This window comes from Pteronotus mesoamericanus, unplaced genomic scaffold (assembly GCF_021234165.1).
Source record: "Pteronotus mesoamericanus isolate MK-2021 breed Mesoamerican mustached bat unplaced genomic scaffold, CSHL_Meso_final scaffold_85, whole genome shotgun sequence".
NCBI lineage: Eukaryota > Metazoa > Chordata > Mammalia > Chiroptera > Mormoopidae > Pteronotus > Pteronotus mesoamericanus.
The window spans coordinates 58,716,537-58,743,593 of record NW_026555329.1 but is presented as its reverse complement, the minus strand read 5'-3'; the positions used below and the strand labels follow the sequence as shown (position 1 = coordinate 58,743,593).

The 27,057-nt window shown below is 35.6% G+C and overlaps 1 protein-coding gene across 4 annotated transcripts in view; it reads right to left on the bottom strand.

The window, feature by feature from the left end:
* The window catches only part of CPED1 (cadherin like and PC-esterase domain containing 1), a 289,378-nt gene that overhangs the window by 94,914 nt on the left and 167,407 nt on the right, over positions 1 to 27,057 (bottom strand). For all 4 annotated transcript variants that reach the window (XM_054564025.1, XM_054564028.1, XM_054564027.1 and 1 more), the window contains one exon: positions 26,668 to 26,836. In XM_054564025.1, the coding sequence (XP_054420000.1) occupies positions 26,668 to 26,836 (169 nt within the window). The remainder of the gene's footprint in view (positions 1 to 26,667; positions 26,837 to 27,057) is intronic.

Below are 27,057 nucleotides of genomic sequence, written 5' to 3'. Positions count from 1 at the left end.
TCAAAATATCTACACACACAAATAAAGATGACAATCACAGCCCAGCATATATGTTTTATACAGACCCAGACACATTTGTGTTAAGTTTCAAACTATTAGTCACTAGACACTTGCAAATCCTTCAATACTAAATCTAGATTATTCTTCTTAGCCTGATCATCAGAGTCTGCTGGATCTGCCAATACATGAAGTAATCAAAAACATGCATTTACTCCAGGTTATCATAGATTTTATTCAGTTTAGTATCTGCCTTTGAGCAGAGTAAGATATAATATAAAACCTTAAAATATAAAGGTATTTGAATTAAGCTATCTATTATCTATCATCTATCTATCATCTATCATCTATCCTTTTATGATAGATCTTCCTTATATTTTAAGTAGACAAGCACATAAACCAAAATTCTGAAAGGATAGATATCATATTTGTTAAAATATTTTATTGACACCAATACCACTATACCTTTATATGAGAAAGCAGCTTTCTGTAATCTTTAAGTTTCATAAGAGGTTTGTTAATTATATTAAGAAAGGAAAAATTCTTCAGCATAGTTCTAACTTTAGAGAAGAAAAATAGCAAAAAAAAAAAACATTAAGAGTATTTCAGTCTAGAAAGAGATGATAAAACTGAAATTAAAAAAATGTGTATCCTTGGCTTTCAATGCTTGTCTACCATTATGAACTAAGCACTAAATTTATTTCATATTTTAAAAGTCACTAGTTATTTGTAAGTCTGTAAATATATGTCTCCAAACATGTAATCTATAAGATACTGGTTTCTCCCCACCCAGTACAACTTTCTGTGGTAGACCTAATCACTTTCCATAGTATACAGAGCAGTTTGGGCTTATAAAGGGATGTGGTCTGTGAATTACTAGCTGATTAACCTTGATAGTTATTTAACTTTCCCTCTCTCAAGTTCTATTTTGTCACCCTATTTTATATAGCTTTCTCTATAAGCCACCAACCTCAAAGCCCTCGTTTTCAGAGAAGGGTATAAATAATAAGGTTTTAGAAAGAAAATAGGACTTAGTCCTAGACTTTTTAATTCCAAGGTCAGGATGATAGTCGAAAATATATCACTGTCCTTTAGAAATCAATTTAATAATAAATATTCATTGATTTTATAATGATTGCATTTTAATTTAGGAATCAATAAAGATACTCCAATTCTTAGGCATTGAGAGATTTAAAAAACAGCAAGAAACACCACTTATCCATTGTGGTAGGAATACAAAATATATGTTTTGGAAAAGAAAATATTCAAAATTTCGCAGATAATTTTACAACACTATTTTATTGTATTAAATGATATTTACAAATAAAGCCCAAATAGGTTATATTGTGTTTAATGACCTGAATAGGTTGTAGAAAAACATTAGTGTGAGGACAGGCTCAGGAGATATTGTAGATGGATATAGCAACACTGTATAATTTAAAAATTCTTTCTTCCAATGAAGTCTATCATCATGTAAATATAGCAGAATTTGGAATATGGTATGATGCTAATAAAGATACAGCATTTTTCATCTAGGACAATTTACTAGCCAATGGACACATAAGTGATCAGAAACTAAGCTTATGGATTCCTCTAAATTTAGATATTACATTTTTATTTGATAAAGTATTATTTCTATTATCAATTAAAACAAACTCAGTTTATTGGAAAATATATAGAGATGTATTAAAGAGAAATAGGTAATTTTGAGTAATTCTAATGCTTTGGCATAGGAGTTATTCTAAATTTAAATGTTGAGGAAGATTAATATTTACTGAACGTGTTAGAAATCCTTTAACCAACACTTTATGATTCATTTAAAGACAAAAATTCTCCTTGCTTATCTGTCAATATTAGATTGAAAGACATAAGAATCTCATCTTCAGAATTTTAATGAAGGATGGAAACTCATTTCTCATTATACTTTGTACTTCCCCATAATAGTACTTATGACATAATTATTTATTTAACATTTGTTTTTCCCACTAAACTCTGAGCTCCATGAGGACAAGGATTGTGCCTTTTTTAGTCTGCACTGTATCTGGTACATTGTAAAACAATAACAATAAGAAGTATTAACTTTTATTGAATGCTTAGTATTTGTTAGGCCCCATTTTAAGCATTTTACCTACATTATTGTAACATTCACTTAATTATATTTATTGAGCTAGTAAGTACATAGATTTGTAATAAATCAAAAGACCCTAAATTTATACAGAGAAGCACAAAACTCTTTTTTGCCAAGCAGAACAGGGCCTGGGTGAGAGGGCCTTTCCAGGTCGGCTACTCCATCCATGTCAGCGATGAAACCGGGGCCCAGAGAGGTACAGCCACCTGCTTAAAGTCACAGAAGAACATCGAGAATGCGGATTTTCTGATGCTGTATCTATGCTCCTGAGGACAGGGCATCTCATCAACTCGGATGATTTAAGTTAATGACTCTGAAAACCATGAATATTTCTTATGTGGGTTTATTTTTCATCGCTCATACACCCATTCAAAAAACATTTGCTGGATATCTACTTTGCACCACTGTGCATTTTGCAGCAGCGAGGATTCCAAAATAAGGAAGAAATACGGTAAAGGAGATGTGCCTGTAAACAAGAGTGTCACTCAGGTGTGGTCAGCATCAAATAGGGAAGTGGGAGGTTTGGGGTGGGTCAGAGGACGAAGTGACTTCCTGCCATAGCCGTTGAAAAAAAGCATTTGGTTTAGTGGGACCATCTCTACTGGGGGAAAAAAAATCAAACACAATTCCCTTAATGTTGTAAAAAAAATTGAATCAATCTTGGATATTAACTTAGAATCAGATGAATCAATGCCTGAGAGAAATCACATTTCAGCACTATTATCCTGAGCACAGAGTGAAAGCAATTGCTTCAGCTGCCACTCTTCCTCTCCAGACATATTTGCCACTGATCAATTTTAAAAATACAATAAAGTTGCTTTTCCCTAAAGTTAATTTTATCAAATTACCTTCCGTATAGAACTTAATTTTTTATACAACCACTTTAATGCTTTCTTAGGAATATGACTTAAGCTAATTTAATGTATCTGTAAAAGTTATAGGCAGCTTGTAAATTTGACTTTTATAGATTAGTTGACTTGGAACCAATTCAGTATTGAAACTTGTATACATATTCATTCATAATGCATTCTGAAATTTTTATCAATTACATTTTATATTTTTTAAAAATTCATAACACTAGCAGATCTTGGAAGTATGCACCCATATATTTGTTGCATTTAATATTAATTTCCATTACCATCCATTATGAATTTAGAAAATAAAAAAATCTAGTTGACGTTTTAAACTTCAGCTTGATTTCCCCCTTTATGACTGAAACATTTGTATGGTTTGCTGTACTGAAGTGTCTAGCTTTACAAGGAAGGTTGTTTCTAAAAAATTATTTAGAAATATGTTTTGGCAAAGAAAATCATGTAATAAATGTAATGTTTAAGAGAATACAGAATTTTGATGTTTGGGGGAAGACTACTTTTGAACTAGTAATATCTATCTCACTAACTTTTTAAGAATTGTAAATTTTAAAAATTGGTTTCAGATTTTCATTAAGTGAAAGTTTAAATGTTCAATAGATAAAGAGGTCAGCTGATATGTAGTTTTTATAACAGCAACTTTCTGAACTTATTAAAACTGACCAGAAATAAACACTCATACTTATCATGGTGTCTAAGAAATATGCCAGTAATGAAGTACCCCGCATACATGGAGACGCAGAGTCCAGTTAAGGACCTCAGAACCTGAGCCTGGCTCTTGAAAGCTTAAAAGCAATAGACTTGAGGTAAAGTAAAACTAATGGGTTCTGGTAGGTTCTTTCATACCTTAAAATCCACACAAAATGATTGAGATTTTATATTGGATCCCAAATACATTTCAGGCATCTGCTTCCAATTGCTATAGGATTCAGATAAGGCATCTGTTATCATTATTATGTTTCCCAATCAAACTTTATTCTGTAGCTTCTTTCAACAATCCCGCGATCTCAAACATGATTCCTCACCTTGCTAGAATATGATGTTTATAAACCAAACAGGTTGAAACTAGTGGAGGGTGAAGGATTCAATCTTGGTTGCATTCCAAACAACTCCTTTTTCCATAATAAAATGAATTCTGTTGACAGCCCCTCATTCTTAGGGTTCTTTCCTTTTCCTACAGGGCCAGGAAGGTTTCTTATACTCTTTTGCCATCATCTTGGCTGCACTCTGATTTCCTGACCTCTGAGTTAATCCATCTTTTTTTCCTATTAGCAAGTGTAAGCAGGCGGACTTCAAACAGACTGCAATAGGTCACAGGTTTAATGGGCACCGAGATAATCATCTAAATTACATTTCTAGGCCTGATGGACTAGACAGACTTAGAGGGTGACTTTACCAGCGTATTTGCTGTTAATCAGCAAGGTTGGTAGGTCTGAGTGTAGCTGCCTTTGCCTTCCTCCCTGAGGGGCTAGGTCATATTGACTGATTAGTGAAGGCAGCTGCATTAACTTTCTTCTCCCACAAAATGTGTCATGTCCCAAAAGGACATGAAAGTCAAATGTGGCCACAGCTCAAACACCAGACGCACTCTTTTCATCTCTGTGGAATGATCTGCCCTCTACTTGCAGAGCACGATCCGCGGCAAAACAGTTGTTCCTGATTTTCACGATCTGTTAACATGTAGGAATTTTTACATTAAAGAACTTTCTTCTACATTTATTTCTTGTAGCATCTAAGAAAATGCCATAGTATATTCTATATTTTTATTACTATATGATTCTTAACTTTAAAAGGAAGAAGAAATGAGGAATTACTCTAAAGATAAAAGGAACCAAAATAATTTCATCTCAAAATTCAAAGACAAACATCCTTTGGAGCTGGCAGAGGGAAGGAATATCATCATGAGTTGTTTTTACAGCACAGACTCATTCAATTTGGTTACATGTTTCAGTTTATTACCAAAGAAAACAGCACCTTTTCTTCTGTTAGAGTATGATTTTATAATGTAAGTGTATCTGAAACCCCAAAAAAGAATGAACTGAAATCATTTAAATTAGTCAATATGATTAATATATAAATGAATGTAGTACAGTATATCTCATCTCTATAATACTCTATAATTTACAAGAGGTTTTTATATCCATTTTCATTTTATTCTGAATGACAATGCAGTAAAATAGGTGGCGGCAAATATTATCTCCATTTCACAGATCATCGTACTTTCCTGAGAAGTGGCATCTCAGTGACTCTGAGGTAATAAGTGACAGAACAGCACAGGGATCCAGGTCTTCTGATGCCACACCCAATTCTGTGTATAACTGAATAACATTTTGCAAAATATGGTCATCTGGTAAAATGAACCAGCAGTTTAATTGAAAAAAGAAATTCACTAAGAGGCCTTATTGGCAGAGCTGGTAAGTAAACTGTGTTAACTAAATTAGCATATAAAGTTAAATAAATCAGATATACTGAACTGATTTAATAAGAAGGATATTGATTTGTCAAAATAGCCACATACCCTCTAATGTTTCTAGAACCCTGGGTGACTCAATAGCATGAATTTTATAAAAGCTACAATTACATGAAATAATATTTTGGTTTAATGCTGAAGAGACCATGTAGAAATTTAACAAACAAATGGACTGCAAATAATGTATGTTAAATCCAAAATCAAAACAAATATTTGATTTTTATAAATTACAACCTGAAAATATTTTAAGCCTTTTTCTGAATTGAAAAAGAAAAGAGAAATGAAAAAACAACTTAGAAACTTTAGACTGACTAGTGGTTAATCATACAGAGGACTGAAGTAGGAAGTGGATGTATTGTGAACTCCGTGTGAGGTCTCTGGAGACTGGGGACAGAATTAAAGAGAAGGAAATTACAGTGTGGAGGGGATTAAAAAGTCCTTTTCAATGACATATGGATTGGTCAAATGATTACTAAACATATCATTCTTTCATGACTGAATACTAGGAGAAGTGGTGTAAAGATAATTTTAATATATTCATACAATAATATGTCACCAAACATGAATCTTGAATCTGGTCCATTAATGACCACAGACTTTATCTTATTACTGGTTCATTTAGAAGTTTCAAATTTTTAAAGTTTGACAAAAAGAAGTAAAAAAAAATACAAAACAACAAGCAGCAGCACATACTGGATTTTTGAATGAAATTTATTTACAATATATACTACTTTATTTGGTGTCTTTTACTTGATTTGTTTTCACAGATTTGAATTATGTATAATAAAGGCAAATTATTATAAACTAAAACAAAAAAACTAAAAGACATAATAACTTATGATCCTAAAATAATCATTTCAACTACTCAACCCAATATAATATGCTACAGAAGGAAAACAAACATACCTTTGACAATTTTGGAGATTTTGAGAAAAAACTTAGAAAAACAATATCAAAATTACTTAGAGGAAAGGTGAAAAAATGTTTTAGGAAATGGAGAAAAATGCATTTGTGTCATAAAAAATGCAATGGTAAATAAAGGATTGAAAGTCGACATAGAAAGCACCATAAAAAGGGTTTTGTTTTAGTTGTCATTCTCTGTAAAAACTATCTCCTTGGTGACAATGTCCAGATATTAGTCTTTGCACAAACAAAAACAGGTTCTTGAGAGGTAAAGAAACAGTGCTTCCTATCACATTAATAAATGTAACTGTTGAAAGGTAACTTTTCAAAAGAACTGTTGAAAAGACAATGCACCTGAGCTGCATTATCCTAAAAGTGGGTGCTTTTTGTTTGATAAAGAAAGGGCATACGTTACCGAGAGTAAAAGGCAATGGTTTTCAGAGTGTAGTTCTTGGACTAGAGGCCCAGGGCCAGCATCAGTAGGAAACATGTCAGACATGCAAATTCTTGGGCCCCGCCCAGCATTACTAAGTCATAAACTGAGGCTGGGGGGCCTGCAATCGGTGCTCCAACCAACCATCGAGGATATCTCGACACACGCTCATGTTTGAGAACCAGCAGCATAAGGGAAAGCAGGACATGACAGGAATGAAAGGAAGGTGAAGGGCAGCGAGCCCTAGCAAAACTGGTTCTACCATCTCTAGGGTATTGTAAGCCACTATAAGACTCACAAGCAATTGGTAACATGTAAAGAAACTGAGATCTAGATGCAAGTGAACTAAAGAAGTGTACTAGACTGGAGAGGAACTGGATGGCGAACTGTGGATCTAATCATCCAAATCTGCTTTGGCGCAAAGTCCCTTTAAACCTTGGGCCAAGTAGCCCGCAGTGGGATAGGCCTTGTGGCATCTCAGAAAGGGAGGGATCACAGGGTCTTATGAGGCCCACAAATCAGACTTGTAATGTTCTGAGCGTTTGCTCCTTGGCATTTGCAAACACTCAAAAAGTGAAAGAAAGAGATTAACACCTAACAGTGAAGTGAGACTAGGATATACTTCTAAATGTTCACTTACTTAAAAGTATGAATAGTGAGGTTTTATAAAATCATTTGGTCTACCCAAATCTGTGATGCCTAAATTACTTCTTTATTAGTGCCACCAAGTAGTCAACTAGTCAATACTTTGGATACTTTGGAGAGAAACTCATTGTGTCTAGAAGGGGCCTAGTTTCTCCTACTTTTAAAGAGTTATAGGTATGAGAGTGTACTTATATTGAACTGGTAGCTGTCTTCCTATTGTAGTGAGGCTCAATTAAATGCCTGAATTATGGATATTTGTCATTTTTCACTCCCCATTATGCTATCTCTTATTTAAGAGGGATCCTCTACTATGAAAATCGGGCACTCCTACTCCATCTTTCTGGTATATTGGACAAGGATATGTGACCTAAACTTGACCAACTGGATGTCCTACACCAAGACTTTGGATATAGAACAATAAAAAACAAATAATAAAGGGAAGTTTACAATTCACTTATGGCCTTGATGCTTAGTAGTTGCAGCAGAGGCAGCAGCCTATTGAATCTAGAGCAGGTGGAATCTGGAAAAGGGAGTGTGCCCAGTGACAGCAGGCATGACAGTGCCAAGTGCGGCATCTGGACCAGATGGTTCTCATGCTGTCGCATTGTTCGTGGGTTCTTCTACTTCTCTCGATTCCTGTCTATGTTCTACTTCTTTAGTTTCCCTCAGTAACTCAATTCTGTAAGTCTCTGATGTTTTGAGTAAGGTCCTTTATCCACTTAACTTTTCCAGACTCAAATTTTATTTCTTGCACCCAAGAACTTTGACTGATAATGAATTTGGGAGACATGTGAGAGAACACACACCTGCCCAAAGGTTCCTAGGTGGGGTCTGAGGAAGAAGCAACAGCTAGAATGCAGAGCAGGGAGATAGAGAGGAAACAGATGACATCATTGAAGCACTGACTCAAACTTCACCTCAAGCCAGAAAAAAAATCTCAATTTTTCATTTACAACAGCTAGAAAACCCCTTTATTTTAAAATCCAGTTAAAATTGGGTTTTTAACATTAGCAATACAAATTGTTCTAACCATTATATTCCTTCTCTTCAAGTCCCAACTTTCCTCTCCTACACACACTGATTAAGTTTATCATTCATAATATGAGTAAATTGGGTTATATCAGAAGCCACAAAGTAATGGCATTTTAGTTGAATCTGATCACAAACTTTTTATGTATTTTTTTGGCTTGCAGAAAGTTCCCTTTTAAAAATTATTACTAACATATAAAACTTGGGAGGTCTTCCATCAAAATCCAAATATTTCATTTCTTTTGAAGAATCAGGAAATCTGACATGCTGATTATTGCCATTTTGGCAATAATCCCCTTGAACTGAATAGCTGCTGTTCACTTTTAACAAGACGTATGCTGTCCCTTTGTCACAGTCCCTTCCACTGCCTAGTCCCTCACACTTGGCCTAATTTTTTCATGTATATTACCCACCTCTGGAAGGATTTGTACTTGCAACGCTTTAAGATCAGTAGGATCTGTCCCAGGTCTCTCAAATGATTATACTTAAGTATAAAGCAAATAAAGAAATGTAAACAAAATGCCAGTCTAGAAACCCAACTCACGCTGTGTTTATCAGGATTATAGGAATATATCTGGGGGAGAACATGGTTTGATTATGAAAATATCCAAAGAACTGATAACATGCATTTTCTCTGATAACAGGTTTCCTCACTTGTCATCTGGAACAAAAATGCCTCAGTAGCTTAAGAGCAAGCAATTGAATAGCAATTATTATCATGAGCTTGAAAACCAGACAGATTTGAATTTAAGTCCCAGGTCTGCCCTGGTTTGCTGTAATGATAGTGCCCATCACATATGGTTGTCAGGCATGTTAAAGTGATAAGAGGTGACGAGAACAGAATGTGGTAATAGACATTTGTTACGACAGACTGCTTTCCTGCACAAGCGTATTTCAATCATGAATAATAGTTTTGACTGAGGTAATTCAACTTCTAAGGTACAAATAAAAAATAATCTTATTCTTCCCAATAACTGTAACTATCATGCTTCACTGACTAACCTATCTCCTTCCTTGATGGACCTAGTTTCCTTAACGATATGAAAACCCTGTATCTCTACACTTTAGTCATTGCCACTTATAAAAAGTCTCATCTTCATTATAAAGACTTTGGCCAATTCACTAAAACTTAAATTTCATGTTGGAGCCAAAGTCTTCCCAGGGAAGGTTAGGTTTGCAGCTCCTACAGCTGATGATGGTATAATTCTAAGGTGGCTCTTCAGTTCCTGGCTCCTGGTGTACGTGCATGTTCCTCCAGTAATTCAGGTGAACACTGACCTAGTGTTGCTGTGAAGGGGTTTTGTCAATGTAATTAAAGTCTGATATCAGTTGGCCTTAAGTTAGGGAGATTCAATCTGGATCAAGAGGTCGAAAACAGAGAAGGCAGAGACACATCCTGAGAGGGATTCCATGTGCAAATGGTTCTCCATTGCTGGCTGAGAAGATGGAGGGAACCCCATGGCAAGGAATCCAAGCAGCCTCTGCGGACTGAGCGCAGCCCTCGACTGACAACTGTCAAGGAAGGGCGCCTTCAGTCCTACAGGTTCAAGGAACTGACTTCTACAATGAACCTGCATGAACGTGGAAGCCCATTCTTCCCCAGAACCTCCAGCCAAGATTTTAATCTCACCAATATCTTGATTCTAGCTTTCAGCCTCTGAACAAAGAACACAGTCAGAATGTTCCTGTATTTCTGAGCTATCAAGCTGTGAGCTAGTACATGGATGTTGTTTTAAGCTACTAAATTTGTGATAATTGATTACAGAGATAGAAAACTAACACCAGAAGCTTGGAGGTAGTAGATGGGATCTGTTCTTTCAGAGTTTTCCTAAGCTCACTCTTCTTGATTTTAATCAGGAGGAAGGAGAGGGGAAACAAAATTACCTTCCTAAAAGATGCTCAGCATCACTAGCCATCAGGGAGATGCAAATTAAAACCACAATGAGATACCACTTCACACTGGACAGAATGGCCATCATAAACAGATCAACAAACAGCAAGTGCTGGTGAGGTTGTGGAGAAAAGGGAACCCTAGTACACTGTTGGTGGGAATGCAGACTGGTGCAGCCACTGTGGAAAATAGTTTGGCATTTCCTCAAAAAGCTAAAAATGGAACTGCCTTTTGACCCAGTGATTCCACTGCTGGGATTATACCCTAAGAATCCCAAAACACCAATTCAAAAGAACCTCTACACCCCAATGTTCATAGCAGCACAATTTACAATAGCCAACTGCTGGAAGCAACCTGAGTGTCCATAAATAAATGAGTGGATCAAAAAACTATGGTACATTTACACAATGGAATACTATGCAGCAGAAAGAAAGGAAGAGCTACTACCCTTTGTGACAACATGGGTAGAACTGGAGGGCATTATGCTAAGCGAAATAAGCCAGGTGGTGAAAGACAAAAACCATGTGATCTCACTTATGAGTGGAACCTAACCAACAAAACAAACAAGCAAGGAAAATATAACCAGCAGCATTGAAAGAAAAAAGAAACCAACAGTAACAAGAGAGAAGGTGGGAGGGGGGCAAGAGGCAAAGAAGGGGAAGGGTCAAATCAAGGAACATGTGTAAAGGACCCATGGACAAAGCCATAGTGGGGAAGGATTGAGGATGTGAGGTGGGGGTGGGTGGGGCAGGGGAAAGTGGTGGCAGGAAAATGGAGGCAAATATATTTGAACAATATAAAAAGTAAACTAAAAAAATAATAATAATGGACTATCATTGAGCCATTAAGAAAAATTTCCTTCTTAGTGGCCAACAGTTACTGTTGACCTAGATCACCGTTGATCTGACAACCATATGTGATCGGCACTATCATTACAGCAAACAGTGGCTGATCTGGGACTTAAATAAATTCAAGTTTGTCTGGTGTCCAAGCTCATTATATTGTTATTTAGTTAGCTGCTCTTAAGCTACTGAGGCATTTCTACTCCAGATGACAAGTGTATACTATCTACACTTGATGTGGATGGAGGTAGCCTCATATAAGCCCTGATGATGAAGCAAATGCCTGGAGCAATTAGAGAGGCTTAGCTAGCTTTTCTAGCTGATCCTGATATACCGGTTCAGATACCTTTTTGTCCTATGCTGGGTCCCTGATAAGAGAACCTAGTTTCTTCCAGAGCTCTCTTCCAGAGCTTCAACTCCAACTCTAGAGGTTGTGGCCAGGATGGAGGAACAGACAAGTCCTCTGTTACAACTCTAGGTACAGATATTCATGAATGTCTTGTCCCTTCAGAGCCCAGCTAACCTCACTAACTGCCTTATCTCAAAAAGGCTACTTCTTCCTAGCAGTACAAGGCCATTTGTCAAGCCCTGAAACCAGACAAGCATCCAACAAGGTAAAAACGCACATTTCTCTCCTTCTTGAGGTCATCATGGACTTCTCTCCCTTCCCCTGCTGGGAGTGTAGGGAAGTAGGTAGCCTAACTTCATGAGCAATACATTTTCCAAAGGTGATCTCTTCTCTCTCTCTCTCAGTCCCCTCCTATCATTGGCTGCCAAGTATGTGAAAGTCTGAGGCTAAGAGGGCTTTATTTTTATTAAGGCATGAAGAATTTAGAAACTTGGCATTATTTGGTTAACCTCCAGGGACAGGAATGATGCCAAAACTATTCTGTTACAAATGTAATGATACATTTTAAGATTTTTGAAAGATGTATTCTTATGAGCTACAGCATAACTTTTAAAAATAGAATATATGTTAAATTTTGTATTTAGCTTGGAAGTATAATTTAATTTTACAAATATTAATTAAGAATTTTCTAGGCATTATGCTAAGTCGGGTGATCAAAGGCCTAGAATTTGGCCTGGAGAAACTTACGCTCTGTGCGTGTATGCGCATCTATGCACACATGTGTATGTGCAAGTAAGAGAGAGAGAGAGAGAGGCAGTGGAGAGATAGAGAACAAGCCCCGGGGACAGACTTGACTAAGTCTAGTGTTAGAATACAGATACCCACAATGATGTTACCATCTTGAACAATATTGTGCTAATGGGCAGGAGAACCCACTCTGTTTAAAATAGGATTTGAACGAGGTTGTGAGTGCTTCTTCTGGTAAAAAATAGGAGGTAGAATCAATTTAAAAAATACACTTAAACTAAACATTTTCAGACTTAAATATGTGTATCCCCTCAAATCATTTCTTGGCCTAATCAATCCATGTACTTCTGTTGGTTTTTTTGAAAAAGCAAAACTAACTAACAAAAGCAAAGTTATGATTAAGTCAGAGGTCTTCTTTGATTTCCCCAAACTAGAATTTTATTAAAAGGTGACCATCACTCCTTACCCATGGATCCTCGGGGCAGTTCTGAAACATCTGAGCTTTACAAATCAAAAGGGTGAACTGCATAAATGTTTTTATTCTTTTCTGAATGTGAAATTTTAAATGTATACCATTTTTTACTGTAACTGATAAAAAGTGAAATCTTTATTCTGTGAGTCCGCAAAAGCAACTTTTGAAGTCGGATGTGTCTATCAACATACTTATTAGAGGCATTTTTCCCCTACAGTTTTGGAGAGAGTCTGAAAACCAATGCCAGTATGGTTTAGATATTCATAATTGTTTACACATGTTTCAGTAACAAAATATGTTTGGGGGGAGTTGGTGCTTTACTTTTAGGATATGGGACAGCTGCAAATTATTATCATTATGGGTAAAAGTGTTTTAACTGGATAATGGTGTTAAAAGAAATATAATATCCCAGAATGCACCCTTCTAACATAGAACACATATTATTTTATTAAGTTGAGTTACGTAAATAAGAATTGGCTATTGTCTGGTCAGTTACACATAAAGGTATCTAAAGAAATAGGTTTTCAGAAGAAGTATCAAATAGAAAATTACTGCTCTGGACCAGTTGCTCAGTGAGTTGGAGCACTGCCCTGAACACCAAAAGGTTTCAGGTTTGAATCCTGATGGGGCACATACCTAGTTTTCAGGTTCGATCCTTGGTCGGGGCACATACGGTAGGCAACTGATCAGTTTTTCTCTCTTACATCAATGTTTCTCTTTCTCTCTCTCTCTCTCCCCCCCCTTTCTCTCCCTCTCTTTCTCTCTCATTCTTTCCTCTGTCTCAAATCAGTAAACATATCCTCGGGTGAGGATTAAAATTTTTAAATAGAAAATTAATGTGATTTTTAAAGTTATTATTATTATTGATGTTATGCAGAGAAAAACCTAGTAATCCTTTTAAGGACTAGTTAATTGTCCACATATTGCAGTGACAGATTCTAATTACATATTTAAGAAACGGGACATTGTTTCCAATCATGGTATAATGTGTGAAATACCTTGGAGATGTGAAAAAATTCTTTCCATATTTGCTTATCCAGAAAAAGAAATAATAATTAATAAGGGATTCTGTGGCTCCCAGAACCTGCAATGTTTCTTCTAAGGAGGTAGACTATGTCAACAGCCAAGAGGAAGCAGGGTTCAAAGGAAATTCATCTAATATTTGTGCCCTGGTTATAAAAGGGGGTAAGAGGCTGTTCATCAGCGGCATGTGGCCAGTTGGCAGGGAGGGCTGCAGGCCAGACGAGGGGTTACTGTGATCACAGATGGACTTAGCATGGGAAAGAAGATGCCAGAGAGTCCCAGGCAGTGCATGCTATTTTGGGGGCTTCACACAAATCATTAGTTTTTCATTCTGTGCCAGTGTTGATATAGACAAATATATTTGTTGATCAGCTATTGAATATTTGTAGATTACTAAAGTAAGTCTCATCCTTGGAGACATCACTCAAGGAATTTTCAAAGATAATGATTTATAACTACTTCTAAATATGACACATGCCTTCCTTTCATAAACAAAAATTACAGTTTTTATATTTTGTTATATCAAGTGCATGCCACTAAATCTTTACAAATAAGGGAATGAAATAAAGGGAACTCTTTTAAGTCAAGAAAAGTAGTCAGCAAATTTGCAATCCATCATTTTATTTTATAAACTTAGAAAAAGCAGTTTTTCATTAGAGACTTTCTTAAGGCTATAGGGCTGACTCAAGGAACTCGGGAAACATGTCTAAGTCTGGATTCCAATAGCCCTTCTGTATAAAGCACGGCTACAAACGTGCAGGCTGTTGATAACCAGCCCCCGGGCTCTCATCCTCACCCTGCCACTTAACTGGCAATGAACCTTTGTATATTATTCAGGATGGACCTTGACAAGTTATTGAGGTTTACTCATATGCAGTGTGAGAGGGGTTGGACTTCCAAGATCTCCCCAACCCTGAAGTTTAGTGTGACAATGATTCACAAATGGCCTAAAAATTAATATAACTGCTGCTCACAGAGTTATTAGTCAATCTGCAGCTAGAGACATGCCCACAGACTCTTCTCCACTGACATCTTTCCCACTAACAGCTTCGGCTGCTGGATCCCTTCCCCCACACAGTTGTTGTTGCTGGGTTCCATGGCATACTTGCCACCTTCCTTAGAACCCTCCCATTATATTAATAACGGTATGTGTTAAGAGGATTTTTTCCAGTTTTATTGAGATATAATTGACAAGGAGGATTTCCAAAGATTCCCTGTAACCTAATATCACTTGAAAACTTCCTTCTATAGAAAAAAATGGATGACAAGTTTCAAACAATAACCTAGAAATTAACTTTTGGAGCCATAGCCTTTTGGAAAACGTATCTTATTTCAGCAATGTAGTTTATTGGTGAAGTGGAGTGGCTAAGAGCATAGTTTGTAAGTAGCAGAGTCCTAGAACCAGGCTTCCCAGGTTCAAAAATCGGCTCTGCTACTATAAGCTCGGTGACCTTGAGCAAGTTCTCTGTGCCTCTGTTTCTCCATCTGTGAAATGGGAATTATCAAAGTATCTACCGCATGTTGTTTTGTTTTGAGAACTGAGTTAATAAATGTAAAGTAATTAGAATAAGACCTGGCATTCAATAAGTGCTGAGAAAATGCTAGATACTATGTGTTTTAAGTATTCTCAAAAGTGAAAAATCTCTAATCTATGGCAATGTAATTGGCATTTGGGAAATGCCAAATTTGGGAAATGCCCAAAAGCCATTTGGACAAATTCTGATTTTAAAAAAAGTGAAGAAAATTTAGCAGTTTTGGTCAAAATTAAGATGTGAATGCATATGACGAGACTCATTTTATCATTTAGTTTACTATCAGGTGTGAATAAATTTATTTCTGGAAAGGATGGTTTTCAAAATGATGGTTTTCTTAGAGATTAAACCTACTAAAAAAATACATTATGGCTATGCCTTGTGGCTGATGACACACAAATGCCATCATTATCCTTCACAGCTCATTTCTAAAAGTGGAAGAGGGAACAATGATCTCCTTCCCCTTAATGGAACCCACCAAATAATAACTGTGAGGGATGTTCTTGTGTTTGGGGAAAAAAACTCTTCTTTTTGTTAAATAATTTGAATTCTCAGCCTCTCAGTTAAGGTTGTTAAAAAAAATAGCACAAAAAATTGTACAACTATCAAAATTAAAACACATTTCAGGGCAAATTGTACAATTTTAGAATTTTTCTTTTATCACATTCACTATAAAATGTACAGTATAATTTATTAACATAGGTGGTTTGTTCTGCAAAGCTTTTTGCACTTTTCTCTTATTATACCTAAACTAAAATATAAGCAGTTTAAAAATCTCCAATTCAGTTTACTAGACCTCGGTAGGAAAAAATAATCCTGTTTTAAACTTTCCTCCTATACCAGCCTGAAGACATATTTTATTTATCTATTTATATTTTTCAAAGATGTATATTAAGCTCTTTCTGTGCCAGGCATTATTTCAAGCTCTTCACAATATTAGCTCAGCTTTTACTTAAAACAACCCTATAAGGTTGGTATTATTATATTATATTCCTATCTGACAGATGAGAAACTTGCCCAAGGCCTCCAACAGGAAGTAGTGAACTACGACTCAAGTCCAGACAGCACAAATACTGTTTTGATCAAAGTATTTAAGAGAGGTTATTTCACTTAAAAAAAAGTCTTCCCTTTCTACTATTTCTTGGATCTTTGAAACCTGGGTCTCAACTTGATCAGTTAATTTTAAAATAACCTATCAGGTCAAGCATCCCACATGCAATATTTCTTTCCCAAATCATTAGGTCTGGAAAGAGCATCCTCAAACACGCGGGGTGGTGGGGAGAGGCAGTAGAAAAAGTATAAACCCAGAAAAGTCACTGAAAGTCTGCACCACGTTGCTGAAGAATGAGATCCCAAAGAGATGGAGGGCCACTGGGGTGGGGAAGCCTGATATGCTTTGAAGAGTGAGGTCATGCTCAATGTTTTAAACTCATTAGTCCTGACTTAAAGAAAGGATGTGAGTAAAACAGAAAAAAAAGACAAATTAGCAGCCATTTCAAAAGAAGTTAAATATGTTAGGCAGTAAAGTGTCCTAATTCTGCCTTCAGGGAACATATGTCAAACCAGCTTGTAGTGCTACATTCGGTGAAACCATCTGCAAGGAATACCCCTCCCCTCATTCTTGTTCCTACAACACATGCCTTTAAAGGAAATGGTCCAGTTGGTCAAATGCATGTGAACATTTTCTCAGCATTACCTAATTGAGACATTAAGCCAAACTTTTTTGAACAAAAAACAATTTGTTATAGTCTGCTAAAAGAAAGCACATCAATGGCTCTAACGAGGACAACAGAAATAGTCCAAATGACATACTATCAAATTTCCCTGTGTTTTCAGAACCACCATTACCTTCATCTCATAACCACTTGCTGAACCTTTGAGAAGAAAGAAATAGATAGGTAGCTTGCTCCTCACAGATGTTTATTTCTAAGGCAATATTAGATTCAGTGGCATTTTGCTTTAAGAACTATAATAATTGTTGATTCTTTGTGCTAATAGAAATCACTAAAAAATGACTCATAATTCCAAAATGTAAGATTGTTATAAAGATGCTAATTTTGTTATCATTAAAATTATGAATGAAATAATATATGTAAACATTTAGTAAGTTGTCAGGACAAAGTAAGTGCTCCACAAATTGAATTATAATCATGTATATTTATGCCAGAAATGAAACTGACCTTATTACATTTGTTGTTGCAGCTATATTCTACTTCATATTGTGAGATACTTGGATAAGAATTTTTTACCTGGGGTTTTTCATAATTCTGAAATTATATTGAGCATTGGGTATGATTATATATTACTTCTTGAGACAAGGGGTCAAAATTTTTATCAGATATTTATCAAAAGCATACTTGTGCCCTGGCTTGTACAGCTCAGTGGACTGAGTGCCAGCCTGTGAACCAAAGGGTCGCTGGTTCAACTCCCAATTTAGGGCGCGTGTCTGTGTTGTGGGCCAGGTACCCAGTAAGGGGGGCATGTAAGAGGCAACCACACATCAATGTTTCTGTCCCTCTCTTTCTCCCTACATTCCCCTCTCTAAAAATAAATAAATAAAATCTTAAAATATAAAAAACAAAACAGGATACCTTGTTTCCTCTAAAATATTAAGAAGCACTGGCCCAGAGGAATCATTTGCTTTAAATGGTCTTATACAGAGCCAAACTCTGTTGTTTGATGAAACCAAAGTGTCTCTTAAAAAGATAAATCATGTTTTAGACTTAGTTTGGTAGTAGCAGGAGGAGGACTTATAAAAATGTTAAACCTGGTAACCAATATCTCTCCCTTCTCTCACCATGACCCTCGCTCTCTTGGTACGTACTGTTGTACAGTTATTTTGGACTTGAGAAATGAGGACAAAAATGGAGTAAGAGAGATAAAAAAGGGTCTAAGGACCCTTTGGAACAGTTAAATCCCACCAAGAATTACTGGACTTGCCAAGAGGGCCTCCATTTATCTGCTTTATCTGCTTCTCCTTCAGTCACAACTTCTTTCAAAGTCACAAATGTCACAGTGGAAATCTGGTTTCTCTAACTCGAATATTTTATTTAAAAACCTCTTACAGTTCCTTCCTATTTCCCTATGCAGCACAGAAATCAGAAGACTAATTCGAAGAATGCCAAACATAAATTTTAAATGAACATGAGTGTATACAGCAGAAGGGCGTTCTCAGAAGAACTTCCCTGCGTGCTCGTGGAAGCCAAGAAGATCCAATTCTCCTCCTCATTGTATTGGCATTACTGTAGTAACGGTAGTAAAAGTTTGTTTCTTCATGTAAAGGAAGCAGATGTGACTTGGAGAAACATGGAGAACAGATGTGCTGAGCAAAAGGTTTTATTTAAATGGTAATTCATCTGACCATAAGTTATATAAACTCATGGGGGGAGTGTTTAAGATAACTCTTTTTCAGCAACTCAGAAAGATAATTTATATAAGTGCTAAAATAGATCATGAATTAAAGAACGCACCCCTTTCACCTGCACTTGCTTTTTAAGAAAATTGTGCTAAACAAAAATTTTCTAGCGTTCAATGCATGTAAAGTCTTACTGGCCACTGAGGAGGTCTCTGTGTTCAGAACAACTTGGTGTGCAAACTGCTCATGAAAATAAAATTTCACTGTCCTCATTGCCACATGGGCTTTTGAAGAAGCTGGTAAAGAATTGCTCAGTCCCTGCACACAGAACTTGAAACACTTACAAAAGGCTAAGTGTTTATTTAGCAAGGGCACTTAACAAGACTTGAAAGAATGCCTGCGGCCCGCCTAGGTCACTAGTGATGAAATGATGTCTCTGCTGCAGAGGCCTCAGAGTAAAGTACAATTGTGGGGACAACATCCCTATGAGGCACAGTGGGAACAGCGCCTAGGGCACACAATATTCTTAGAGGCCCAGGAAAATGTTTGAATTTCCTTTAAAATTAGAAAAAATAAATAAACCTTTCAAAGAAAATAGCCTGAATACATAATATTTTTTCACTCAACAAAATTTTTTTAAAAATTTTAAATCCTCTCCCGAGGATATGTTTACTGATTTTAGAGAGAGAGGAGGAGAGAAAAAGTAGAGAAACTGACGTGAAGGAGAAACATTGATTGGTTGCCTTCTTGTATGCACCCTGACTGGGGATCAACCCACGATTTTGGTTTGAGGATGACACTCCAACCAACTGGGACACCCAGCCAGGTCTCAACAAAAATAAGTTTTATTTTATTCCTATAATTTGGTGTATATCAATAATTAAAGTCACTTTTAATGTTTCACCTTCATGGAATATAAAAACAGGATTCATTTTTAAATTATAGATGGCTTTATTTATTCATTTTTAAGTTTTATTTTTAAATTAGTTTACATTCAATATTATCTATTTATATATGTTAATATACTCATCTTCATATAAAAATTATTGTAAAAATATAATTTTAAGTACTCCTCTCACAGACAGAGCCTACAAAGGCAAAAGTGCCCGTGAACATCAAAAACGCAATGGTGGGGAAGTTCAGGTCACTCACTCTCCTTTCTCATTCCGGCCCAGGTCTCCTGTCCAGGTGCCTTTAAACTCCTGCATCCTCAATGTTATTGGCTCCTACCCTTTCTCCTCCTTTCTTTTCCTTTTCTATACACTTGTACATAAACCCTAGAGGCGATCTAGACAAACAGGGTTTTGATGATGGTGATGATGATGCTAATTCAATATTGACAGAGCACTTACTCCTGCACTAAACTTATGCTAAAACTTTGCATTTATGATCTAATTAAATCCTCAGTACAATTTCATAAGATAGGTACTATGACCAGTTTTGTTCTTAAAGACAGGGAAACAGGCTTTAGGGAGCTTAAATGCCTTTTACTAGGACACACAACCAATAATGTCAGTTAGAGCAGAGCCAGAGCCGTACCACAGGTTTCCTTGGTAGCAGTTACCGACCTTGGATCCAGTCCACGGCTTTTAACCAACCACTGGGTTAAAAAAATGGCTGGAGATACTTTGTTAAGATTCGAAATTTGTTCTGATAAAATAGTTGCCACAGAGGAAATGGACTCTCACTCTCTTTTGAGAGCAAGAACAAATTCTTACTTTTGCAATGAAATTGGGTATTTCTCTACAACAGATGTTATTGTTGAAAAATTAAATCACATTCTGCTGTGGATATTGAGTTAAGCAAGGTAACTCTAAACCACTACAGTGGGTATGTAATTGCTATTACGACTTTGGAAATGAACAAAGTTTTTTATTTAGTAATTATTGATAAATGTTCTTCTTTTATTATGAATATTTGTTAATATATCAGGCAACTATCACTTGAGTTGTTTAATAATAGTCCTCTGTAGTGTTGGAAAGGTACAAAATATAAATGGGGAAATTGTAAAGCTTTTGCAAATGCTGTAATTTGAGTTATTCACACATCATTTAATAACTCAGCATCTAGATTGTTAATTATTTTTTAAAAGAAAGCAGCAGATGCCAGTTTTAAATGTGTAGCTAAGTGCTGCACAAGACTTTTCTTCAAATGGTATTTTCTCTTTCCCTGGTATTTTCCTTTTATTAATAGCAATTTATTTTAAAATGAAAGCTGTTTCTAAAAATGGATCCATGAAGCATATTCTCCTATGCTTCTGCTCTATGACCTTTCTGTAGATTATATTTATGACTTTATTCTGGCAAAACACTTTTGGGGCAAAATGCATATGAGACCATAGATCATCTACAGAAATCAACTTCTGTGGATGCTATATTGTTATCCATGTAAATTTTTTTATTTAGAAAATATTAAAAGAAATATTTCCCAGAGGTATCTTAATTTCCTTAGAACATAAATATATTTTATTAATTCCTAAGCATGACATATCCCAGCCATAATAACAGTTTATTACTTTCTAAATCTTTTCTTCCTAAGAGCAAAACATTATGCTACTTATGAGTAAATCAAAATGAAATAACGTTCTATGTATGTTATATGACCTTTTAACATTTTATTAAGAATAATTTTTTCTATAATTGAATGCATATTTCTAATTATGATAGTTACATTACACAGAAAAGAAGGTACATTAACAAGTAGAATAAAGAGCACCAGAATAATATCACCAACTACAGAAATGGTGAAAATACAGGGTAAGAGAAAAATGTTGATTCTTCAACATTTATCATTGAAGAACTAACTCTAAATAATTTGTACCACTAGAAACTTACTAGATTTCCTAAACGAAAATAGAAAATAGGACCTCTCATTGATCTCTATCAATTGTGGTTGATTTTGCCTCTCAGAGGACATTTGGCAATATCTGGAGACATTGTGGGTTGTTCCTGCTTGGAGAAGGGCGCACTACTGGAATCTAGTGGATAGAGGCCATGAATGCTGCCAAATAAAAGTCCTACAATGCACAGCATAGCTCCCCAGAACAAAGAATTATCTAGCCCCGCTATCAATAGTGCCAAGGTTGAGAAACCTTGCTCCAAATCTGGTTGTTTTATGTAAGTCATGTAAATTATCACTTCGCCCTCACTGGCACTGACTAAACTGAGAGTGGCCTCTGTGGCAACTATATACAAATTCCAACTGGCCTTATAATTAGAAACAGATGCTAAACTCATAGTTAATTATGGCTAAGTAGGTCCTTAACAATGTTTGAGCATATAAAGATACAAAATGTCTGTTAACAATTAATTAAATTATCTTATTATTCACCAAAAAGTCATAGTAATTGATTTTTTAATTAACTGGTAAGCTTTATATTTGCTTTCTCTTTACTGTTTGTCTTTGGTGAAAGCGTCAATGAATAGTTGATGATCAGAAAGAAAGTGAGAGAATGAGGGAAGGAGAAATTAGGAAATTGATTAACCATGAATTAGATTCTCCTTTTTGGTTATTTGAAGGTAGATTGTCTTTTATGTTTATTTAAAATTTAATAATGGAGCCCATTAAGCCAAAATCTAATTTGAAATGTAAGGAGGAATTGTAATTTTTCCCTTAACCAACAAAATATAATTAAAGTTTAATTTATTTCCTTTTTGCTTTCATATAGAGGTTTTGGAGATCCAACTAGAACAGCCTACCATTTAATCTGCAAGAGTTGCACTCTGGATTTCAACCTTAAGAATAATGAAGGAAGGCACTATGGATGTTGAGAGTAAAGAAAAACAACAACTTGAAAGACCAAAAGCTTTTAAGTCTCATAATACAGGGTCTGGCAGAAGTAACTCCTGCTCAAGTGTGGTTGGTAGGGTAATAATATGGTGTAATAATTTATAGCTTTAATTTGAACATTTCACCTAAAATGTCACATGGTGTGCTTGAGTGTGATATTATGTTACAGAATTACATGGTTATGATTTTGTAATAAAAGATTCTGTAATAAAAAGGGGCATTATTTGTGCCGGACAGCTATATATACATATATTTTATATATATATATAAAAAAACATATATATAAACATATATATATATATATATGTTTAGCTATTAACTTAATTTGGAAATTCTCAAATACCTGAGAAGAGATAGGAGATAGGAAATTTTATCCCTAGCTCTTTGTATTCTAAATTTCATCATGTTATCACCTTGCAATAAAACCTAAAGACTTTATTGAAATTAAACATGAAAGAGAAATAGAGGAAAGGTCTCTGGATGAGAATTTTAACTGGAGTCTCTGGTGAGAACACCTCTGCTATTAACTTTTCCCAGTTCCTAATTCAGGTCTACAGCAATCTACATTATTTTTTCATTATCTGTTCACTCATTTGACAGTTTCTAAATGGAAATCTAAAATATACTAGTGCTTATAGATACTTTCCCATGTTATAAAATATAATACTGCTGTGAGACCACACATACACTATAAATTAAGACCTGGAAATGATTCTTATAAATTACTGAGACACTTTCTTTCATCACTTGTAGGATACATCCCACAAAAGTTTCTAATATTTTTCTTCATATTATAGTAACAAATGCCTAATGTAATCTATTATCTAAGGTAATTGCATTATATTTAATTAGTTTCTAATCAATATAATATTTGAGAAGAGAAGCATATCTTGGTAAATAATACATACTTCCCCACTAATGTTTCTTTTCTTATTTTATTGAGGTATAATTTATATCCAGATAGATAATTTATAATATCCAAACACATGTTTATGTATTTTTACATACAGTAAATTACATAAATCTTAAGAGCATAGTTGTTTATTAATAACATTTTATATATCTATTTACCAACTTTTTCTATATGTAACCACCACCTGGATTAAGATATAAGGCATTTGCCCAGAAAGTTTGGTCATGCTTAGGGATACCCACACTTTCTAGGTAAGCGCTAATTTGAGTTCTATCACATTAGGTTAGTTTTGCCTGTTCTTAAACTTTATATAAATATAATACAGTATGTCTTTTTTATGTCTGGCTTCTTTTTTCTCAACATAGTGTTTTGGAGATTCATCCATTTTGTGTATATTAATACACACAAAATATCAATAATATCATGTTAAATTTGTTTATCTCTTTCCTTATTGAATTGTTTACAGCTTTGAGCTAGTATTATAAAGACAGATAACATTAAGATTTCTTGTGCTCAAAAGAAATAAGCTATTAAGCCATTAAAAGACATGAATAAATCTTACATGTGTATTACTAAGTGAAAAAAACATCTGAAAAGGCTACATACTGTATGATTCCAATTATATGACATTCTGGAAAAGGTAAAACTATGGAGATAATAAAAAAGATCAATGTTTGCCAGGGGTTGGTGGGAAGTGGCAGGGAAGTGGCAGAGCACAGAGGAATTTTAGAGTAGTAAAAATACACTGTATGATTTTATAATGATGGATGCATGTTATTATATATTTGTCCAAACCCATAGAGTGTACAACACCTGTAGGAAACCTTAAGGTAAACTATAGAATTTGGGCAGTTATGATATGTAAATGTAGGTTTGTCTGTGGTTAAAAATAAACCAGTCTTGTGAATAAAGTTGATAGTCAAGGAGGAGATGCGTGTGTGAGAAGCGAATACATAGGAAATTGCTGTACCTTCCTCTTAATTTTATAGTAAGCCTAACTCTACTCTAAAAATAAATTATTTTAAAAGTTAAAGCAAAGATTTTTTGGCTGTGTCTTTTGATGGGCACATGACTTCATTTATCTCTGACATATAGCTAGGAGAACAGCTGAGTTGTAGGATATATGTATGTCTACCTCTAGTAACACTTCTGAAGTTTTCCAAAGTGATCAAACATTCTGCCCAGCAGTGTATAAAAGAAAAATTGTTCCACCTCCTCCCCAACACTTGGCATTATAGTCTTTTTAATATTATGCCTTGTAGTGCATGGTTAATGGTATCTCATAATAGTTTCAATTTGCATTTCCCTGATGACTAATGGGGCTGAGCATCTTCTCATTTGTTTTTTGGCTTTTGGGCTATCTTCTTCTGATGAAGTAAGTGCCTTCTACATCACCTTCTCACAGCTTTTCTTGACTCCTTTTTCCCTAGATCATGGGGAGCTACAAATGTTTGTAAAATATCAGTTGACACCAAGAGACCAAGATGTTACCTAGTGGTCTGGCTGTCCATCTCCATTGTCACCTCTTGTCCCGACTCATCCCACCTAAGCAGCCCATGTTTGTGTAAAGGGGACTTTCCCCCAACTGCCTTCTTCCTGCCAGTGGACCAGGTCAATACCACCTTCTGGAGGACTAGTTTACTCTCTTTGGAACCAAAAGGATTACTATCCAATAAAGAAAATTGAAAGGTGGATAACTGAGAGGAACATGTTTTGAATTTGTCTCCCTAGCCCACCCCAGTGTTTCCTCAACCTTGTTGCACAGAAGAATATTTAATGGCTATTCCACAAAAGAATGTCAAATATGTTTGGAAATGCTACACACTGTATATTCTCCTTTTGAAGACTTACCATTTTAATTAGAGTATGAAAGGTTCAGAGAGGTGCTACAATAAAGAACCCTACTTAACTTTGTTTAACCCATCGTTTCATAAACTTATTTGACTGTGGAACCCCATTTTTTGTACCTTTCAAGTACATCTATTATTATCCGTAAGAATAATGACTCTGTCCTGCTTTAGCTCAATCTTTAGAATGAATGTGAAAGTCCCTTTGAATTGGTGATAGTTCATAAATTAGAGATATGTATTTACTTGTGAAATATAAATCTCAGTGACGGGTACCCTTATAAAATAGTATTAAATTCTGGGGAATAGATGAGACTGTGGTGGTGGTGGGTAAAGGAGAGAGAATGCCATATTTGGCCACTACATTTAAGAAGACACAGGCCCTGACTGGAGTGGCTTAGTTGGTTGGACATCGTCCTACAAAGCAAAAGGTCGCCGGTTCTATTCCCGGTCAAGGCACATGCCTAGGTTGCCAGTTCAGTCATCGATTGGGGCATATACAAGAGGCAACCGATTGATGTTTCTCTCTCACATTGACGTTTCTCTCCTATTTTTCCTCTCCCTTCCTCTCTCTAAAACAATCAAACAAAAATAAAAAGTGGTATATCCAAACCACTCACTGGTCCAGTTGGCCATTACTCTTACTAACCCTCTGTACTTCAATGTTCCCAGCAGTCGATATATCCCTGTGATGTGATGTATTTGTAATTATACTTTCTGAGTGGGTTAGTACATATGATAATAGTACCAATTACTATTTCCCTGGAATCACTTGTAGTGAGGGTATACACTGTGAGGAAGTTTATGCATAGAATCCTAAAAAAGGAGAAAAACAGAGGAGAGAACCTCAAACAAGATGAAGTGTCTGGGTGATGTTCACCCTCCTCCAAAATCAACAAGGCAACAAAATATGTGGTGCTCACATGAGAAACTACAGCCTTTGGGAATGATCAAGGTGTTAGAAGTGAATTAGAAATATGTCTACTTGAGTAAATTTCATTTCATTTATCGGATATCCCTTCTGTAAAATAATTCCATAAATTTTCCTCTCATTCTTTAAAGTAAAGTCTACCAAACCTAGTTTAAAATTTCAAAAGTAGATCCAAGGGCAAATCCAAGAAACACAGCACAATTTGAAAGGGAAATATAAAACCAATTTCATAACCAAGTGTGAGTACTCAGACTTCTTTTCAATATTAACCACAATAAATCCACTGAACACAGTAAGTGCCGGGAGGAGCCATCCCACTAAAAAGAAAACCATTTATAACAGGGTATCTTAGATACCTGGCTGAAACTCTTGGTTTTATGAAATGAGACCACAGTTTGGATTTAAAGGCATACTTTTTCTCTAACAATTTTCATTTGGCATTTTTCACCTGGGTTAACATCAATTCTAATTCAGTCCAAGTGCAAATGTAAAATTCACTTACCTGCACAAAACCACATGCTGTGAAGTCTTCAAAGAAAGGCAGGCTTGGACGGTCTTCTCGGTAGATGGTAAGTTTGTATGTGATCAGGGTCTCACCCTGGGCTGGAGATTCATCCACCACAAGCACGGAGATTTTGTTTGCTCCTAAGCCCAGAGGGTAGTTGGCAAAGCTGGAGAGAAAAACATCTGTTCAGCCCAAACGAATTCATAGATCAATATTAAATGCCTACAATTTGTGTAAGGTCTGTAAAATTTCATAGGAAATCTAAAATGTGAAATAAATATTTAAACTTCTGTTTTGCAGTACTTTGGTATGCTAAGAGTTATCTTGCAGAGCAAGTCACATCTCCCATAAACTACAGAAAAAAAGGAACCAATGTTTATTAACCAC